This window comes from Lasioglossum baleicum, chromosome 17, assembly GCF_051020765.1.
Source record: "Lasioglossum baleicum chromosome 17, iyLasBale1, whole genome shotgun sequence".
NCBI lineage: Eukaryota > Metazoa > Arthropoda > Insecta > Hymenoptera > Halictidae > Lasioglossum > Lasioglossum baleicum.
Window position 1 is genome coordinate 5163184 of NC_134945.1, and position 20813 is coordinate 5183996.

The window sequence follows — 20813 nt, forward strand, 5'->3', positions numbered from 1 at the left end:
TTGTTGCAAACTCTAGTTTTAAAAAATAGAAAAGCCGGAAGATTTCGAAGAAACACAGATTTTATATCGATGTTTAAAAGCCACCATCTTGGAAATTAATTTAATGATGAAATACTTACTGTCATCAATATTGTCTCCAATTTTTTTCATATTTTTAGGCACAGTTATTATTAATTAAACCAAATTGAAAACCAATTCTTTCTACGAAAATTTAGAAGAATAACTTTAGGGTTACCCTGAAATTTTCAGAATATGTTTAATTGACACAAATCTATAAAACGTATTTTTTAAATTTTAATTATACAGGGTGATTCACGCAATTGTTACAAGTCATAACTCCGTTATTATTGCATTTACAAAAAAATGCCAAAGGAGAAAGATAAATGGTTCGAAGAGAACTACATCTGTAGGTCTTTAAATTTTTTTAGATGCAGCAGTGCATGTGCAATTAACAATTGCATCATTTCTTTAAATAGGAATGCATATTGTTTTTTACACAGATCGATTCTTCTGTTCATTCTACGTAAAAAATGATTAGGGTACACATGGCAAAAAATTATTAGATATCGAGATATTTTCAAAAAATGTCTTTATTGAAGAAGATGCTCAAACGCTTCTCCATTACATTCTAAACATTTCTTATAACGTATTTTTATTGTTTGCATAACTGCGTTTAAATTATCTGCAGTTATTGCTGAACATTCCACTATGATTCTTTCTCTCAGATTCTCTACAGAATCTATGGGGTTTGAATAAATTCTATCTTTCAAATAACCCCACAGAAAAAGTCAAGGGGACTTAAATCAGGTGCACGGGCTGGCCAACGTATTGATGTATAAACGCAGTTATGCAAACAATAAAAAAACGTTATAAGAAATGTTTAGAATGTAATGGAGAAGCGTTTGAGCATCTTCTTCAATAAAGACATTTTTTGAAAATATCTCGAGATCTAATAATTTTTTGCCGTGTGTACCCTAATCATTTTTTACGTAGGATGAACAGAAGAATCGATCTGTGTAAAAAACAATATGCATTTCTATTTAAAGAAATTATGCAATTGTTAATTGCACATGCACTGCTGCATCTAAAAAAAATCGAAAGGCCTACAGATGTAGTTCTCTTCGAACCATTTATCTTTCTCCTTTGGCATTTTTTTGTAAATGCAATATAAACGGAGTTATGACTTGTAACAATTGCGTGAATCACCCTGTAGATAGACCCACATTAAAAAGTTGTAAAACGCAACTTTTAGTATTTTTTCTACAATTTTGATCAATTGCAATTTTTTAAAAAACTTCTTTTCACATCCTGCAGTAAACTAATTGCTCTAGTTTCCAAAAAAAGTTCAAATCGTATAGTATATTAAAATAGTGGTAAATCTACGCTACAGACAGGGATTGGAACGGTTATGAAAATAACTGTTTAAACTGTTATTTTTCGGTTCTGATTGAAATAGTTATTAAGAACCGAAATGATGTTATGTTATAACACTTATAACTGTTACGAGAATATCGGTACTGGCTGGCAGTTCTGGCTTATATCGGTTACGGTTACGATTTTGGAGAACCGATATTATGTATTTTGGTTCAGGATTTCGGTTCCGGATTTCGGTTCTCTGTCATTCTGTATTCTATATTGTGTTCGACCTAATATTTATTATTTAAACAATTTATAAATAAATAAATATTTATAATTTGTTTCTATATTTATTGTTTGAAATACCATTTCAATAATTTAAAACAATTGTTTAAATAAATAAATTTTTATAATTTGTTTCTATAGTAATTATTTGAATTGTTATTTCAATAATAATTTATTGTTAAAATAATTGTTTAAATAAATAAATTTTTATAATTTGTTTCCATATTCATTATTTGAATTGTTATTTCAATAATTTATTGTTAAAATAAATAGATTTTTATAATCTATACAAATTTGTTATTTGTTTTTATTTATTTAAACAATTATTTTCACAATAAATTATTAGAATAATATAATTCACAAATAGAAAAATATATAAATTTATTTATTTAAACCAGTGTGATGAGCAACCCCCGCGGACTGCAGTGGGCCAAAAGTGAAAACATAAGAATACGCGCGGGCCGCAACCGGCAACGGACGCAATTGTTGAAAGTAACAATTGAAAATCGACGACGAAGGCCGCCTCGCCGCGCCACTGGTGGCTCATGTCGGGCGAAGTTATTTTGTTTTCTGGTTCGAAAAAAACGTCGACGTTACAAACTTGAAAGGTTGGTTTCTCAAGATAAAAGTCAGCTCTATCGCGTGGTATAGTTCGATTTTCCGCTGGACCCTAATTTTTTGAGATAAATTGAAAAATATCCTCAAAAATTGGTGCAAAAGTAGTGTCTCTTCGTCTTCAATCATTGTTTAAACATGTTTAAACAATCATAATGTATTAATATTGGATATCACTGTATTCGGGAAAGTCTACAGAATCTTTTGCTGTAAAGAACAATTCAATATCTTTTATAATAACCACAATATTTGTTTAAAGTTGAAAAATATGTTCTTTTTTCAAAGCCATGTTTTTCAAAAACTGTGCGTATAGGAGAAAAATTAAGGACAGATTCGGAATCAGCGCAAAAAACTCTATAAGAAGGACCCAACAGTATATTGAAAACAAATTTGGTGTTGGACAGTGTAATCGGTTCTCCAGAACCGTTAGGCCTGTTGCACAGTCGAGCGCAATTTTCCGGTCTCAAATACGTTCTAAAATTCTAAAAAAAATGTTACATATTTTGGATCCTAAGACGCATTTTATAGAATTTTTTCAGATTTTTTGGTTGCAAACTGTGGTCGTAAATAATGAAAAACCCCCCAAAAATCGGAAAAATATAGATTTCTAGAAAATATGAAAACATGCTTTTTACTGTTTGGTTCCTCGATAAAGTACTACAGCAGGCAGTGTCGTCAATTTTTTTCAGATTTTTTTATTGTGGGACATCATTGTAAAAATTTTTTCGACGTTTCTGCTGTGAGGAGGAAAGTTATACTTATTGATTTTACCGCGGGTGTATATTAAGTAATTTTTAACGTTATTACATGTTATTATACATTACAAAACGCAATTGTTTGACCTAAGAAATGCGATTTAATAGAAAGAAGAATTGTGTTCTGTGCGCGATATATGTACATACTGTGACTCGCAAAAATTTTCGGACGCTCTAAAAATGATAACTTTTTTAATATTATACTATACGATTTGAACTTTTTGGGAACCTAGAACAATTAGTTTAGTACAGGATGTGAAAATAATTTTTTCAAAAATAGTAACTGATCGGAATTGTAGAAAAAATGAGAGACACTTGGGGAAACTAAAACACCTGGCAGACGACTGTGAAGGGGTAGAAAGAATTAACATAGGTATAGAAAAGATAGTACAGGAGAAAAGAGTGGGAGAAATTGTAGAATGGGTTAGGAGTATAGAGAAAAAAAGGAAAGAATTAATCACAAGGGATAATAAAGAGAGAGGCAGGATTAGCGGGGAGACATTGGGATAGATCACATAGACAATAAGGTATTTGATGTGGCATGGGATATGGATGGATGGGTGGAGGAACGGATGAATGGATAAATAGAGGGATGAATGGCTTCGAGAATTATAATCCATGTCCAATTTCTGGGCCACGAGGCTGAAATAAATAAATAAATACGTATTTACTTACTTACAAAAAATTGCATTTTACAACATCTTTATATAGGCCGACATTGAAAATTTAAAAAATACGTTTTGTAAATCTGTGTCAATTAAACATATTCTGAAAATTTCGTCAAAATCGGTCGACGTTGCAATGAGCTACAAACGTTTTAATATAAAATAATAATTCTTAAAAAATATTCTGTTATTTTACACCGATATACCCGACCCGACCCGTATCATGTTACAATGTTTCACTCCACTCCACGGCGACCTAAACCCTCGAGCTTCACTTCCCTTTTCTCCGTTCGTCATCATAGAATAGTGTTTCCTGAAAATTGAATGTCTCTAGCCAGACTCGAGTTTTCGACATTTATAGCAAGCTTGCTATAATCGTATCTTATTTGTCAAAATTTAGTTTTCCATTTAAAATATTTTGTTGTTAAAACTCATCAATAGTTTTAAATAGTACTTGAACAATATTAAAAATGATACTGAAATATTGGAATATTACAATTTGGAATGAAGGGTCTAGCCGGACGAGGTAGTCCTCCGAATTATTTAAACAGCCGTTGCGCCATTCAATTTTCGGTCAATTTTTCCCATTTGCTTGCATTAATTTAATCATATAATTGCATTTCATTGAAATTGATAATTGAGATTTTTTCCCGATTTTTTGGTTCAAAATGTTAATTACACAAACTGAAAAACACGCAAAAATTCGACAAATGCAGATTTATTTGAGAAACTGAAAAGTAGCATTGATCATATTTTTAGACTAGCAACATACCAGAACTTTTTTTACGACAGCGCGTAAACGACAAAGAGGGACTTTTCAATGACTCCAAGAAAAATGATAAACTTAATGACTCCGAGAAAAATAAAGAACTTAATGACGCTGAGGAAAATGAAAAATTTAATAACTCCAAGAAAAATGGAAACTTCAATGACTCTATGAAAAAACTTGACGGCACTGAGGAAAATGAAAAATTTAATAACTCCAAGAAAAATGGAAAACTTAATGACTTTGAAAAAAATAAAGAACTTACTGACTCTGAGGAAAATGAAAAATTTAATAATATCCCAGTTAACAAGCAGTCTTCAATGCCTCTTAAAAATGCAATTAATCATGTAGGGATTGATCAGGTGTTTCTCGCTATATTAAAAAATATTTACAAATCCTTTGACAAATTCTGCTTTGTGGCGTCAGGATACTGCTTTCGACATTCCATCACAGTTTGTATAATATACATATATTATTTCTCCTCTTTGTTTCTAGATAAAATTTTATTATGATCCTCCATTAGTTTAACGCCCCGTTCAGCGGTATCATTGACCACCTTCAGTCCATGTTTCAGTCAGACTACTTATTACTCATAACAACTTCTTTTTCCGATATTAGAACTATTTTTACCACGTTTTTATTAGCTCGCTTTCTTGTTCTTCTGTAGATTGGAGCGTATTAATGAATTTATTTATATATAATATCTCTGTCAGTTATGTATACATATATGAAAAAACTCTTCAAACAAAAGTTGTAGTATATAAGGAGGTGGATATAGTATCAAAGAAAAAAAATTTTTTCAAAGTCATTATTTAAAGTTTTCAAGGTCACGGATGTTTTTTCTATCAACAACTGTTTATGCTATATATGGATTCTTAAAGAGAAAAAAGACAAATTCAACGATATATCATAACGTCTATTTATGTCATGATTTAAAAAATTCTCATTTTCCATTAAAAACTCATTTTCCCATGATCCAAACGGCCCCAAAATTTTTCCAGACCATTTTCTCAACATTTGTCACAATTCTGGTTTACGGGACCAAAAAAATTTCATGGTCGAAAAATAAGGTCCACCTTAATGTTGCATATACGTAAATTACGAGAAGCAGTAAAGAGTGCTTAACGTCGAAGAAGAAAATCCGGGTAACTAAAACTTAATATGTACTACATTCCACGTTATTAGAATAATTGTAGTTTAATTATGATATATTTTAAAATTGATATAATTATATCAACATTTTTTATTTACACCTAAAAACGCCACTGTCTCGGAAGGAAATGGACATTCGAGAGAAGCAATGAAATTAGAGCATCATTGCGAAAAAAGATGAGTTTGCAATAACCTCAATATACATTTTATGAAATTCTATTATAATTATAGTTATGATTGTATTTTTTAATAAATAAACTTGTGTATGCTAGTATAAAATCAATTTATATATATTATACAATTTATTTTATTATTTGTTTGACAACTAATAAATCTACAAATTGATTCATAAACTAAAAAATACTTCCTGCATTTTCGTATTCTCCAATCAGTCCAAATAAATACCATCAACCTGTTCTCGATCATATACCAATTTTTATTAATGCAATTATGACAGTAACAAAACGTTTCTATTTAAAATGAATACATATTTTGAACATAGTTTTTACATTTTTAATTTTTTGGAAGGTTAAAAAATGTAATTAAAAAAGTAATGAAAAATAAAAATTAAAAAAAAATCCCCGCTGCACGGGGACACGAATGCTAGCTCCAGATTGCGATTCATACGCTCGACGGCTCGACAGCCGAATTTCAGTTTCGCTTCCGCCGTAAAGCAATAGAACATGGCAACATGGCAAGTGCTAAAAATAGATTGTGGCTGGCATAAGCGCACAAGCAGCGCACACGGATATAGTAAAGGTACGTTGGTGAGTGTAGCGCGCGGGCGCGTTGCTAACACGATACAGTGTCTTCTGTGGTGGCCTCTGGTGGCCTCCTGTTCCTCACTCCAGTCAGAATATATCCTAGAGGGCGTAAGAGAAATATTCGAGCGACACAGATGTCGTCAGATGTGCTAACAGTAAAGTGGGTTCTGTTTCTTGCTAAAGATGATGTAGGTTCTGTTCCATGCTAAAGATGATGTAGGAGCTGTTCCAGGCTAAACATGATGTGGAGACAAAAGCGGCACGGCCAAAACCCGGGCGTGAGCACTCTCATATACTCTCTGGATCAATCAACGTCTGGTCGCAGATCCATGTTTCAACCCATTTTTCTAGTAACATTCTAGTTATTTGCTAGATATTTGCTATTTACTAGAATCCTACTAGAAAAATGGGTCGAAACATGGATCTGCGCCCAGACGTTGATTGACCCTATTAGAACAAATTGTGGGCTGTGTGAGGGCTCATTCGAAAGAGGAAGGTTCAACGCAGCGCGCTTTTCTCATCTCATAAGTCAAAAAAGTCTATTAGAGACAGAAAATGCATTGAAATCTGCGGGATTTTTTCCTAGATTTTTTCTCTACTTTGGGCCATCATATTATTAGATATAAACATAATCTCGTTAACCTCGTGAGAAAAGCGCACTGCGTCTAACCTTCCTCTTTCGAATGAGCCCTCACACAGCCCACAATTTGTTCTAATAAGGTCAATCAACGACTGGACGCAAACCCATATTTTCGACCCAAAATCTGGTAATATTCTAGGTATTTTCTAGTTACAAATCGAGGGTATACTAGCCCCTTAAGGGGGTAGTCTACCCTCGATTTGTAACTAGAAAGGAACTAGAATCTTACTAGAAAAATGACTCGAAACATGGGTTTGCGCGCTGTCGGTTTTCGTCCTTATTTGAGCTAATTGTGGGCTGGATGAGGGCTTATTCTAAAGAGGAAGGTTAAACACACTGCGCCCTGGTTACGAGGTTAACGAGATTATGTTTATAACTAATAATATGAGGGCCGAAAGTAGAGAAAAAGTCTAGGAAAATAACCAGCAGATTTCAATGCATTTTTCTGTCTCCAAAAGACTTTATGACTTATGAGATGACCAGGGCGCAGCGCGTTGAACCTTCCTCTTTAGAATGAGCCCTCACACAGCCCAAACTTTGCTCAAATAAGGACAAAAACCGACAGCGCGCAGACCCACTTTTTCGGACCCAAAATCTAGTAAGATCCTAGTAAATAGCAAATATCTAGCAAATAACTAGAATCTTACCAGATTTTCGATCGAAAAAGTGGATCTGCGCGCTGTCGGTTTTTGTCCTTATTTGAGCAAAGTTTGGGCTGTGTGAGGGCTCATTCTAAAGAGGAAGGTTCAACGCGCTGCGCCCTGGTCATCTCATAAGTCATAAAGTCTTTTGGAGACAGAAAAATGCATTGAAATGTGCTGGTTTTTTTTCCTAGATTTTTTCTCTACTTTGGGCCCTCATATTATTAGTTATAAACATAATCTCGTTAACCTCGTAACCGGGGCGCAGTGTGTTTAACCTTCCTCTTTAGAATAAGCCCTCATCCAGCCCACAATTAGCTCAAATAAGGACGAAAACCGACAGCGCGCAAACCCATGTTTCGAGTCATTTTTCTAGTAAGATTCTAGTTCCTTTCTAGTTACAAATCGAGGGTAGACTACCCCCTTAAGGGGGTACTATACCCTCGGATTGTAACTAGAAAATAACTAGAATCTTACTAGATTTTTGGTCGAAACATGGGTTTGCGCGCCTCGATTTTTTGTCGTTATTTGAGCATATTGTGAGCTGGGTGAGGACTCATTCTGTAGAAGAAGGTTAAATACAGGGCGGTCTTCTCATGATTTAACGAGATTATGTTTATATCTAATAATATGAGTGCCCAAAGTAGAGAAAAAATCTAGAAAAATAACCGCAGATTTCAATGTATTTTTCTGTCTCAAAGAGACTTTTTTGACTGATATGACGAGAAGAGCGCCTTGTAATGAACCTTCCTCTATCAAATGAACCTTTGTGCAGCTCAAAATATGCTCGTATAAGGTCAAAAAATCGAGGCGCGTGATTTCATTCACATTAGCATAGATTTCCCCATGAAGACAGAGGTCCTCCCGGATGCAGAGCCAGTCTAGAGCCAATTTTAGTGCAGTTCGTTTAGACGAGATGGCGCCTAGTCAGGAGGACTGTCAATCAGTGCTGTGATATTGTGCAACATTTCACTGCTGCACTGCTGTCATCGTGGAATCATAGCAAAACTGACACAGATGAGTTAGATATTCTCATCGGTGGCACTGATATTAGTGCGAGCTGCCCTGTGTAACGGCATTCGCGACGAGCTGAATAGAATATAGAAATAGGAAGCAACTCCATCTCGTGTTCATTAGGCAGTTGCGTGTTTATCAATGTTACCAAACTTTTTTTTTGCACAGAGGTTTATAACATTGATAAATAGTTATTTTCTAGTTACAAATCGAGGGTATAGTACCCCCTTAAATACGATACGATTACGGAAACACGAATCACAGTTACGCAATTATTGATTATTAAGGTTACGTTCATATTGTTGCTTTCAATTGTGTTCAATAAATATTTAAAGTTTCTAATATCCTTCACTCTTACATTTCTTTACCATATTACATGACGCCACGTAATTTTTCATTTTAAACTGTATATATTAGATAGTAAAAACTTACATGTTCATTTTTGAATTCAGGCTCAATTTTTAATATTTCTTCGCTAACGACAATGCTCATTGGTTCGGTAAATCCAACTGAATCATCAGTTTCTACTTTTATTACTGCAGACCTCGTCTAAAATAATAATATTATCACAAAATGAGTTTGTTATTTCAAATGAAATAGTATGTACAAGCTTGTCGAATGTAGCTGTGCGGTTGACCAAATTCATAGGGATGTGCAGAAGAAAACAAAGACCACACTCGACGAGAGAAGGATGCAACATTTGAACGATAAAGTACACACCTCGTCAAAAGTGCGTACTGTCCATTATTTCTTACAGCAGTAAACATACAAAACAACTGTTTATATGTTTGTGTGAATACACTTGTGTCACTATACTTTTTAACTGAACTGTCGCAACATGAATTGTTTGACAGGTGACGTATCGTTGTGAAGTTCCGCCTATTTACCACTGCGCAGCGGGTTCATTTCCCCTTGCGGGGGACATTCAGCCGCACAGCTAGATTTGACAAGCTGTAAAGTAAAAGTCTTACATTATAGCTATCTGAACATGCAGAAGTTGAAGGCTCCTCAGTTAAAATTTCTTTGCACACATTAATATTTTCTTCCTTGATTTCTGGTAATTTTACCTATAAATATAAATACATTTATTAATATCACTTATGGGTCATTCCACGCGAAAACGGACACTTTTTCGAGTAAAATTTCGGATTTTGTTCACATTTAAGGGTGTGCCGGAGCAAACATATCACTATTTCTGCTCGCCAATCGGCGACAGAGAAGCAGATATGTTTCTCACAGGAAAGACACTGACAGAGAATATGAAACGAACTGCATTTAGCGAAGAAGCAATATTTTTTTATGCTCTTTGTGTTGAAATATTTTCTGCATTATTGCAGGGTCCCGTACGAAGCCCTTTTTTGCAATTTGGCTTTTGGGACTTTATAAACAACAAAAATGTACGTTTTTATAGAAGAAAATTTTTTCTGTACACTTTTTCCAAAAAAGGGCTCTGTACGCTAACCCGCAATAATACAGAGAGTATTTCAACACAAAGAGCATTTGGAAAAAGTGTAGAGAAAAAAATTTCTTCTATAAAAACATACACTTTTATTGTTTATAAAGTCCCAAGAGTCAAATTGCAAAAAGGGCTTGGTACGGGACCGCGCAATAATGCAGAGAATATTTCAACACAAAGAGCATAAAAAAATATTGCTTCTTCGCTAAATGAAGCCCACCCGCGTGATCAAAAAATCAAGCTGTTTCATATTCTCCGTCAGTGTCTTTCCTGCGAAAAACATATATGCTTCTCTGTCTTCGTAGTTCACCTCGATTGATGCTGTTAATGTTACTATTTCCGCTCCGGCACACCCTTAAATATGCTGTAGACTTTAGTGACCTATGAACGACCAAGCCGATGAAAATAAGTGTTTGGAAAGTTGTAGCGGAAACATCAGAGTATCTATTTACTAACAATGCTGTTATTTGACGCCAAAAATCAACATATTTGAATTTGAGAAAAATCTGAAATTCCACTCGAAAAATGCATGGTATAATGTAAAAAACTGATAAAATATTACATACATATGGTATTGCATTCTCCTTCAATCTTACACAGACTAAAAATGTTCTATTTATCCAAATCTTCGTGTCTAAAATGAACCGAACATACAGCCGGATATTTTGATACAACTGAATTCTCGAGTCCCAGACTGTTTAACCACAAATGGCGTTTCGTAGGACATGTGGGAAATCTGAAAATGAATTATACAAATATATTGCTTTTCCATATATTAAAATTAGTACGTGAAATTCCTTTTTTACGTATATTAATATTATATTAATGAGACGTGCAATAAAAGTTTCAAGTTTCACTGTATTTTACTGTTACTTACGCGTGTAAAGTAATTTTCATTGTTCTCTCTAATTCTTCTTGTTGGCGACTCTTCACCGATGATCTATTTCTGCATCCTTTCACAATACACACTGGCATTTTTAGAAATTAATGCGTATCAACGCGCAGGAAACACAAAGCAACAACGATTTACTAAATAACTTTACCGCACGTGTACCGGGCACAAAATGGTTGTGAATTCTGAGTTCTGGCGGAACAGACCACGTGCTACAGACGCTAGAGCTAGAGCGTACAACAGTACAACAGACAACAGCGTACAGTCCAGTACAGTCACGTACAGTACAAATACATATATGGCTTTGGTCGCGCATGCGCGTGGAAAGCACACAATATCTCGTCACGTGAAATGACGTGAATGGTGAATGTAACTGATACGAACAGATTTGTTTACGTTTATACTGATGTCAATGGGTGTATCTAAAATCTAAACAGTATACCGCGTTACCGCGTACGCGATTACCGAGTAAAACTGATAAGAATTTGATAAAAAGTTTATGAAATACATGGAAATACATCACAATATTCATTGCAGAATTGTTATCATCGTAAAAAATGTCTTTGCTTAATATTATCGATCTTGATCAGGTATATTAAAAATATTTAACAGTACGTATTGCTATTAGAATATTCGCACATTATTAAATAAATTCTTCTATCTTACAGGAACATCCAAGGAATCTAATTCCTGAATTATGTAGGCAATTTTATGATCTTGGATGGGTCACTGGTACTGGTGGAGGAATATCTATTAAACATGGGTTAGTAATATTTATGCATTTATCATACTACATGTAATATAATATAAAATATTATTGAAATGATATTTTTTGTAGAGACAAAATATATATTGCTCCATCTGGTGTTCAAAAGGAGCGTATCTGTTCAGATGAAATGTTTGTACAAGATATTAATGGGAAGGATTTAGAATTACCACTGTCAGACAAAAAGTTAAAAAAATCACAATGTACTCCATTATTTATGTGTGCATATTTAAGAAGAAATGCAGGAGCTGTAATTCATACTCATTCGAAAGTTGCTGTGATGGTCACATTGCATTGGCCTGGTAAAGAATTTCGTATTACTCATCTTGAAATGATAAAAGGTATAAATTTATTCAAGTATTATATCAGACTGTGTGTCAACATCTGTAAAAATTAGGGGTGTGCGAGAACCGATGGTCGGGACGAGTCGGGTTGGGTTTCTGTAAATTTCGAGATTCCCGAAAATTTTGAGAATATGACATGACACTCTTGCAAAGAATTTTGTACAATAATTAAATATTTATATTATATTAACACTAACCATACCAGCTACACAAAATGTGTCGGATGATATACATTATTATTTTATAAAAATTACAAGACTAATAATACGTGATTAAATAAAGAAATTTATTGAATAATTTCTGATGGAAGCATGTTTATAATTAAAAAATAAAAAATGTGAAACCGGTCGTGTAACGGTTAGTGTTAAATATATAATCATATAAAGAATAAATTATTTCGAGAATCCCGACTCTTTCGAGAATCGCGAAATTTCCGGGTACCCGTCCCGATCTTGAAAAATTTCGTATTCCCGACTCGACCCGATATTTCGGGTTCTCGCACACACCCTGGTAAAAATATACTAAAAATTATAATAGGCATAAGAAATCAGAAATTAGGGAGAGCATATCGCTATGACGAAGAACTCGTAGTCCCTATAATTGAAAATACACCATTTGAAGAAGACTTGACTGACCAATTGGATAGAACCATTACTGATTATCCAGAAACATGTGCTGTTTTAGTAAGAAGACATGGAATTTATGTTTGGGGTGATTCATGGCAACAAGCAAAGACTATGTACATACTATTAATTTCTCATGACTGTACTATATTTTTTCCTTATTATAATATGTTATATATACATATTTTTTATAGGACGGAATGTTACGATTACTTGTTTGACATAGCACTGCAAATGAAAAGAGATGGATTAGATCCTCTAGCAACTCCACAAGATTATGAATTATTGTACCAGCAAAAGGGAACACTGAATTAATAACAATAGTCTCGTTCTTCATTATAAAGAATTATTTTTGTTACATATTTTAAGAAAAGGTTCATGTATCAGTTTATGTACATATATTACAATATAAATTTGTTGATTCTTTATACAGTTTCATATATCTAAATCAAATGGTTGAAATTCTTTCCTAATTCTGTTTGCCAGTTCAATTTCTTCTTCCATGGGAATTTGACAATCTTTCCAGTCAATTCTGTCACTGATATCCAATATTCTATCAGCTGCTAATACTTCTCTTCCAAATTGGAGTGGAAAATCTTTTTTGATTCTATAATACAATTTTTCTCCGCTTGGCAATTCTACATAAAAATACAATACACCTGGTTTTGCAATTTGCTGCAAATCTGTATGCAACGGTAGCTCAATAATTTTGAAATTGTTACACTCCGCCATTTCCTACAAATAGTAAAATAGTGAGTACTACGTTAATTAACATTTATCAAAGAATAGTAACACAACAATTTACCATAAACGTTTCCTTTAAAGCAGGTGCTAGATTTTTGTGAACAGGTATAACTTGCAACTGACAGTGAGAAGTCTTATAATTTCGTTCAAAAAATACAGGTACTTTATCTACAGTACCATAGTATTTTGTAATAGCATTTTTATACCGATCCATTTCTTCTTTCACATCTTGTGGTAAAATAGAAAGACTTTGATGATGCGTTATTGGTAAAATTAAAAAGTGTTCTTCGACTAGTCCACCTCGAGCAAGAGCAACATAATTTTCCGTTCCAACCGATATTACCAAATGTTTAGAAACTTCAGGACTGGACAGGCAAAACCAGCATTTTGCTTGATCAAATTCTGGTTTTGCTCTTTTATTACGTCCTTCCAAATGTTTTGATCTTTTTGTATCTTTGGATTCCATGTCGTAAAAGTATTGTGTGCATTTCGTTGGCTCTTCTCTTTGCGCACTAGGCTGATTTGATAACATTGACTTAGGATAAGGACTATTTGTTTCGTCTGTTGTTTTCATGACCAAATCGGACAAACGTGTTCTGTCGACAGGCGTCAAATTTAGTGCATACAACCATTTCTTCTTTTGAGTATTCACTACAGGCGCGAGTGCTATAAATCTTGTTGCTATTTCCATGTTGCCATCCTGTTGACTTTGATTCCTGAAAGGTAACATCGTTCTTATAAGTAAACTGTCATGTTATGCTATGGCAGGGTAAATTGTTCTTTGCATAACCAGAAATTTTTGTCTTGACCCTTTGCACTACGAATTATTTTTCAATTTTGTTGTCAACAACTCCCTACTATTTCAAGTGTTCCATTTGAAATTTACTTCAAAGGACAGTTCCTTGACTGCTACTTGTTTTAAACAATTTTGTTTATTAATTACATTAAATATAGCTCTCAAACTTTATTGTAATTTATATTTGTGGAACTTATATTTGTTTTCAACTAAAAAATAAGACTTAAATAAATGAAGGAAGAACCAAGTACATATAAAGACACATTTTATTTACATTTTACTTTCACTGATGTGGAGTCACGCTGGACAAAGGAGTGCAAAGAATTAAGGGGGTAGACTCACGTTTCCAGGATTGCAAGGGTGCGGGATGCGCCTTCTCAATAATGCAAAGATGGGGTTTTTCAGTAGGCAAAAGCGCTAGATAAAAGATCAATCTAGGCCGCAATCGCCCTCAAATGTCCTATTTTTAATTTGTTTAAGTCCTATTAGTAATTTGCATTATTCCGAAGTATACAGCTGCGCGTGTAGCTTTCAAAAAGCTGCGACAGCTATATGCTGCTGAATAATGCAAATTCACCTCGTAAATGTAAAAATAAGACTTTTGAGAGCAACTGCAGCCTAGATTGATCTTTTATATAGTGGTTTTGACTACTGCAAAACCCCATAATTACGTTATCAAGAAATGAGAAGGCGCATCCCGCACCCTTGCGATTCTAGAAACGAGTCTACACCCATAACTAGGACTTCACGCATCTTCTCGTCCAACTCTACTGGATAACATAGGTAAAAGGCAAAAATTTGCAGTTACGCAAGGAAAAGAGCAGCCCTATGGCAATTCTTAAAACTAATTATGATATATTATATTTACCTATATGGTGGTCTTTCATAATGGATTCCTTCTAACGCCGATACGTGATACCGTGGCTTTACTTGCGCAGCCAGCCATGCAATTAATTTCGAACCCTGATAAGTAAAATTTGGTTTATTTGGATCAAGATTTGTAATTCCTGCAGGCCAAGGAGATGTCAACAATACGTCAATGCCGCGAAAACTAGGTTGGCCTCTTAAGCAAGAATTCCTAATTGACACAACATCGTTCTCATTGAAACAAATAGACTTTAATTCGGAAGAATTACTTTCTGTACCACTGACATAGGCTATTTTGAGGCCCGATGTAGCAGTGTATACACCCCGCTTTCCTAAATATGTAAGATTGTGACATATTTCGCAACCATCTTCATCTGGATAATTTTTTAAATCCGACTCCCTATTTGCGCCGATAATATAAGTTGGAACTGAAATATGTTTAGCAGCATTTTTATAAACCTCGAGTTCAATATTATCTTCTCCGAAAAAATTTCCCACGCATAGCAAGAAATCAAAGGGACCGCTTTTTTTATTAATCGCCTCGACTTTATTGAACAAAAACTTGAAATGACCTTCTACGTCTCCACAAATTAACACCTTTTGTTTTTCATTCATTTTGAGGATATATATATTTATGTATATGTATAACCTCAATTGGAAAAATGCACAAAATCTTAGAACACTACGCTTATGTACAAAATTTACTTATTTGTATAGCTGTAGCTGTTTTTTGTTACTGTTCATCAGTATTCTTCACTCTTAGAAACACAAAATATTATGCTACTGACATTTTACGGTCAAAACATTTGTTTATATCATTTATATCGAGACGGTCTCGAATGTCTCGATTCGATTCACTAGCCCAGCGCTCGGAAATTTTTACTCGCGACGGCCGAGAATCGGAGACTATGCGTCCCGCGCGTCTCGCTCCCCGGATCGGCCATGGTGCAGTGATGCCAGAATCGGGGACGCGAGGACGCGAGGACGCTTCCCCTCCAGCACAGGTTCCCCCTCTCTGACGGACCGTCCTCGCCGTAGCTTCTGCTGCGCACGCGCTACACACGAACGTACTTCTATTCTGCCCGTGTGAGTGCATGCTCGATTGCACGCGCGCTACACAACAAGCGTACCTCTACCATGTCCGTGTGACTACCTGCTCGACCGAACGCGTCGGCGACGCGTTCCTTCGATTTTCACCAATTTTCATGTTGCCGAAGTTTCGGAAGCACGAGTCGGAAAGTCGGGATCTGGAGACGGCGCGGCTCGGCGCGGTGCACATTTTGCTATAACTTTTGATCTAAAAAAGATATCGAAGCGAAATTTGGACTAAATTTTTTTTTTAAAAACCGGGTTTAATGGTTCATCCTAAAATATGTTTTGTATTTCTTAAAAAATTTTTCTCGTTGATCTTTAAAGTTAAGGTAGTCCAGAAGGCCTCCAACACAAATTGATTTTTAGTCGAACCATGCTCAATAAACAATTACGAAAAAATTTATAAATATTAATTAAAATTAAATAAAAATTAAAATATTATAAATTATGCAGACATGTTTAAAAAAATTGAAAATCTCGAAACATTCGAAGAAAATGCATATTTCGTATTGAACTTTTCGAGATACCAGTTTTATAAAAATTCATTAGTCCGATATTATTGAAACAATTGTCCTTAATTTTTCTCAGAATTTTTTATAAATTGTATCGTTGTTAAAAAATCAAAATCAATTTTTTCGATATTTCTTTGTTGATGTATTATGTAATACTGAATATTTTTATAATCAGAAAAATAATGTACAGACTTGATAATGCAATATAAAATATTTTATTTACGTTATATTTCAATATACATATGTGCATCACTCCCAACAATTTTGGTAATCACATAATTATTGTAACGACATTTTACATATATCAGGTCGTTAAGTATGAAACTAGACAAATAAAACACAAATTTCAAACACATTTGTCAAGTTTCATACATCTCCGGTTACGAAAATCGATTTTAAATGGTCCCTGCCTTTCTGTAACATAACAAAAAAAAAATAATTAGTTAAAGTCATGATTGCAAAGTATAGAATAAAATATTAATGTATAACTTTATAGTATAGTTTATACTTATCTTTTCTTTGAAGTCATTCACTTGAATCTGCTAATATTGATTTTACGTTGTCCAGAAAGTCCACTCCAGCTGACACACACGCGATTTTGAATGGGCCTCTGCCTCTCTATAGCATAAAAAACACATAGTTAAAGTTATAATTATACAAAGTACAGAATGAAATATTAATGTAATCATATACTTATCTTTTTTCTTTCAAGTCATTCTTGAATCTGCTAATATTGATTTTACGTTACCGCGATTTTAAATGGTCCTCTGTCTTTCTACAACATAAAAAAAACACATAGTTAAAGTTATAAGTACAAAGTACTTACAGAATGAAATATTAATGTAACGATACACTTCGCTTTTCTTTGAAGTCATTCTTGAATCTGCTATTTCATTACCGCTGACACCCACGCGTTGCTATATTCAAAGAAAAAGTAGACCTAATTAAAATCGTAATTCTAATTGCAATCTTGTAGGACTCAATATAAATAGTAACGTATACTTATCTTTTTTCATCGATGAATATGGTCACTCACTAAAATAAATTCCTAATAAGATAAAAAAATGTTAAAAACCCATTAAAAAGTATTAAAAACGCGACAAAGAAACTGGAGGCTGTTTACTATAATAATAATAATAATAATAATAATAATAATAGTATTTTATTTCCCATTTCGGGGTACAAACGCGGACCTCCGCTCCGCTTACAAACTTCACCTTCCTTATCTCTTCATTCTTAACTTAAATTTACACTTAAACGCGAGAGAGAGAGAGAGAGAGCACACCGTTCACTCATTCCTCACACATTCTTCTTCACTCATTCACACACTCTGGACCCCCGGTTCCGCTGCTCATCCTTTCTCTCATCTCTTCCACTCTTTTCATCCATACTGGAGGCTGTTTACTATATGAACTAAACTATCGAACGATTAACGAAGAAAACACGACCTCACTAGTTCGTAAACGAGTGCAAAGTTAATTGTTTATAACTTTGCGAGGGCGATGAATTTTCATATAAATGCTTTCCCGACATAAGGGATAAATGTCTGTCATCGACAGACATGGTGCGACTAGACTCCTGTCTAGCTTTCAAGGATGTGCGCACCACACACATGGAATTTAATAGGCCAGCGCCTATTTTATTCCTTTTTCGAGATTTTATGTCTGGAAGCAAAGAGAAAATTCGCTCGGCCTCGGCATTCGAGTGCGGAAGACATCTGACCGTGTTTATTAGAGAAGTTAAAAGGGGGAAACGAAGAACATGATTCGGGTCTGTTTGGTTACAGATGTCTACCCACATATCGTCAAAAGACAGATTCGACCATTGGTCCCTCTGCGACCGGAAAGTGCCGTAGTACAAAAAGTCCCACTCTTTTTGTAGATCTACGGCACTCCAATTCCCTAATTTATTAGCGACAGCTACGAGATTTTGAAAAGTTAAATCTCTGTCGCTGTTGAATAGGGAATCGGGCGATTTGAAGACCGTCAATTGTCTGAGGAAAATATCGTCATGAGGAAGACGATTTCTCAGTTCATTGCATAAGGTCACATAAAACCTTAAGCAATTTTTCTTTAAGGTGGACACCTCAACTTTCGCCATTCCATCCCTAACTGCCTCTTCCAAATAATCGTGGCATCTGGAACCAAACTCCACTTGATCTAGTGGAACTTGATTTGATTCCAACGAGAAATCTATCGCCCTCACCTCGCTAAGCCAATCTAAAAGCGCTGGTTTTAAAAACCTTTTGAAAAAAAATCGAAGCAACCTTGCTGAAGACGGTTGTAACTCCTGCACCAACGTTTTCCTACTTTGGAAGGAGGCGTTAAAACTATTCATAGCATCAAGGACATTTTCCAAAAAGAAGAAATATCCTTTGATGTCATATCTGCTCAGGAGCGAAGAAAATCTTCTAGCAGCTGCCGAGCCTTCCGAAAAGCTATACTCGTTGAAAAATTTGACTGAAACGTCCCAAGTTTCTAAAAATTGTACCACAGTCAGATGCCTAGAAAGCCAGCGTGTGTCCGATAATTTGAGAATTTTCAAAGGACAGTTCTCATAACTCTCCTGAAATTGGCGATAAATAGCAGTCCGTTTAGGGCTGCTATGTATAAACGAAGGGACGCCACGAAGCAATTCGTCGCATTCCGTTGGAAGTGTAGCACAACCAGCACTTGCTGCCAGTGCTGCAGAATGACACACGCATGGCATTGTAATGACATGGGGATTCTTCTCAAGCAACTTACACTTGAACGAAGAAAATCTCCCTGTCAGGAGTGAAGAAGAATGTGTGAGGAATGAGTGAACGGTGTGCTCTCTCTCTCTCTCGCGTTTAAGTGTAAATTTAAGTTAAGAATGAAGAGATAAGCAAGGTGAAGTTTGTAAGCGGAGCGGAGGTCCGCGTTTGTACCCCGAAATGGGAAATAAAATACTATTATTATTATTATTATTATTATTATAGTAAACAGCCTCCAGTTTCTTTGTCGCGTTTTTAATACTTTTTAATAGGTTTTTAACATTTTTTTATCTTATTAGGAATTTATTTTAGTGAGTGACCATATTCATCGATGAAAAAAGATAAGTATACGTTACTATTTATATTGAGTCCTACAAGATTGCAATTAGAATTACGATTTTAATTAGGTCTACTTTTTCTTTGAATATAGCAACGCGTGGGTGTCAGCGGTAATGAAATAGCAGATTCAAGAATGACTTCAAAGAAAAGCGAAGTGTATCGTTACATTAATATTTCATTCTGTAAGTACTTTGTACTTATAACTTTAACTATGTGTTTTTTTATGTTGTAGAAAGACAGAGGACCATTTAAAATCGCGGTAACGTAAAATCAATATTAGCAGATTCAAGAATGACTTGAAAGAAAAAAGATAAATATATGATTACATTAATATTTCATTCTGTACTTTGTATAATTATAACTTTAACTATGTGTTTTTTATGCTATAGAAAGGCAGAGGCCCATTCAAAATCGCGTGTGTGTCAGCTGGAGTGGACTTTCTGGACAACGTAAAATCAATATTAGCAGATTCAAGTGAATGACTTCAAAGAAAAGATAAGTATAAACTATACTATAAAGTTATACATTAATATTTTATTCTATACTTTGCAATCATGACTTTAACTAATTATTTTTTTTTTGTTATGTTACAGAAAGGCAGGGACCATTTAAAATCGATTTTCGTAACCGGAGATGTATGAAACTTGACAAATGTGTTTGAAATTTGTGTTTTATTTGTCTAGTTTCATACTTAACGACCTGATATATGTAAAATGTCGTTACAATAATTATGTGATTACCAAAATTGTTGGGAGTGATGCACATATGTATATTGAAATATAACGTAAATAAAATATTTTATATTGCATTATCAAGTCTGTACATTATTTTTCTGATTATAAAAATATTCAGTATTACATAATACATCAACAAAGAAATATCGAAAAAATTGATTTTGATTTTTTAACAACGATACAATTTATAAAAAATTCTGAGAAAAATTAAGGACAATTGTTTCAATAATATCGGACTAATGAATTTTTATAAAACTGGTA

General features: G+C 34.3%; 3 protein-coding genes across 6 annotated transcripts in view; 1 reads left to right on the forward strand and 2 right to left on the reverse strand.

Annotated features, from left to right (window-relative positions):
* LOC143217601 (uncharacterized) overlaps positions 1–11267 on the reverse strand; it is an 85227-nt gene extending 73960 nt beyond the window's left edge. Inside the window, exons 1-4 of one of the 3 annotated variants that reach the window (XM_076442073.1) lie at positions 10987–11267; positions 10676–10845; positions 9646–9720; positions 9086–9202 (exon numbers count right to left, since the gene is read on the reverse strand). In XM_076442073.1, the coding sequence (XP_076298188.1) occupies positions 9086–9145 (60 nt within the window). In that variant the 5' untranslated portion in view covers positions 9146–9202; positions 9646–9720; positions 10676–10845; positions 10987–11267. The other 2 variants (XM_076442072.1, XM_076442074.1) reach the window with 2 other exon arrangements.
* Positions 11268–11283: 16 nt separating this feature from the next.
* Positions 11284–13162, forward strand: LOC143217602 (putative methylthioribulose-1-phosphate dehydratase). Its single transcript, XM_076442075.1, has 5 exons — positions 11284–11591; positions 11670–11764; positions 11840–12108; positions 12649–12850; positions 12929–13162. Exons 1-5 carry the CDS (start codon positions 11559–11561, stop codon positions 13047–13049), a joined length of 720 nt encoding a protein of 239 aa, XP_076298190.1. The 5' UTR covers positions 11284–11558; the 3' UTR covers positions 13050–13162.
* Positions 11869–15756, reverse strand: LOC143217600 (CWF19-like protein 1). 2 transcript variants are annotated; one of them, XM_076442071.1, is made up of 4 exons: positions 15427–15756; positions 15143–15237; positions 13540–14194; positions 11869–13469 (listed from the first exon to the last, which is right to left on the reverse strand). In XM_076442071.1, the coding sequence occupies exons 1-4, from the start codon at positions 15754–15756 to the stop codon at positions 13170–13172; spliced, it is 1380 nt and encodes a 459-aa protein (XP_076298186.1). In that variant the 3' UTR covers positions 11869–13169. The 2 variants fall into 2 exon arrangements, with proteins under 2 accessions (XP_076298186.1, XP_076298185.1); XM_076442070.1 differs by having other exon boundaries at positions 15143–15756.
* Positions 15757–20813: the final 5057 nt, after the last annotated feature.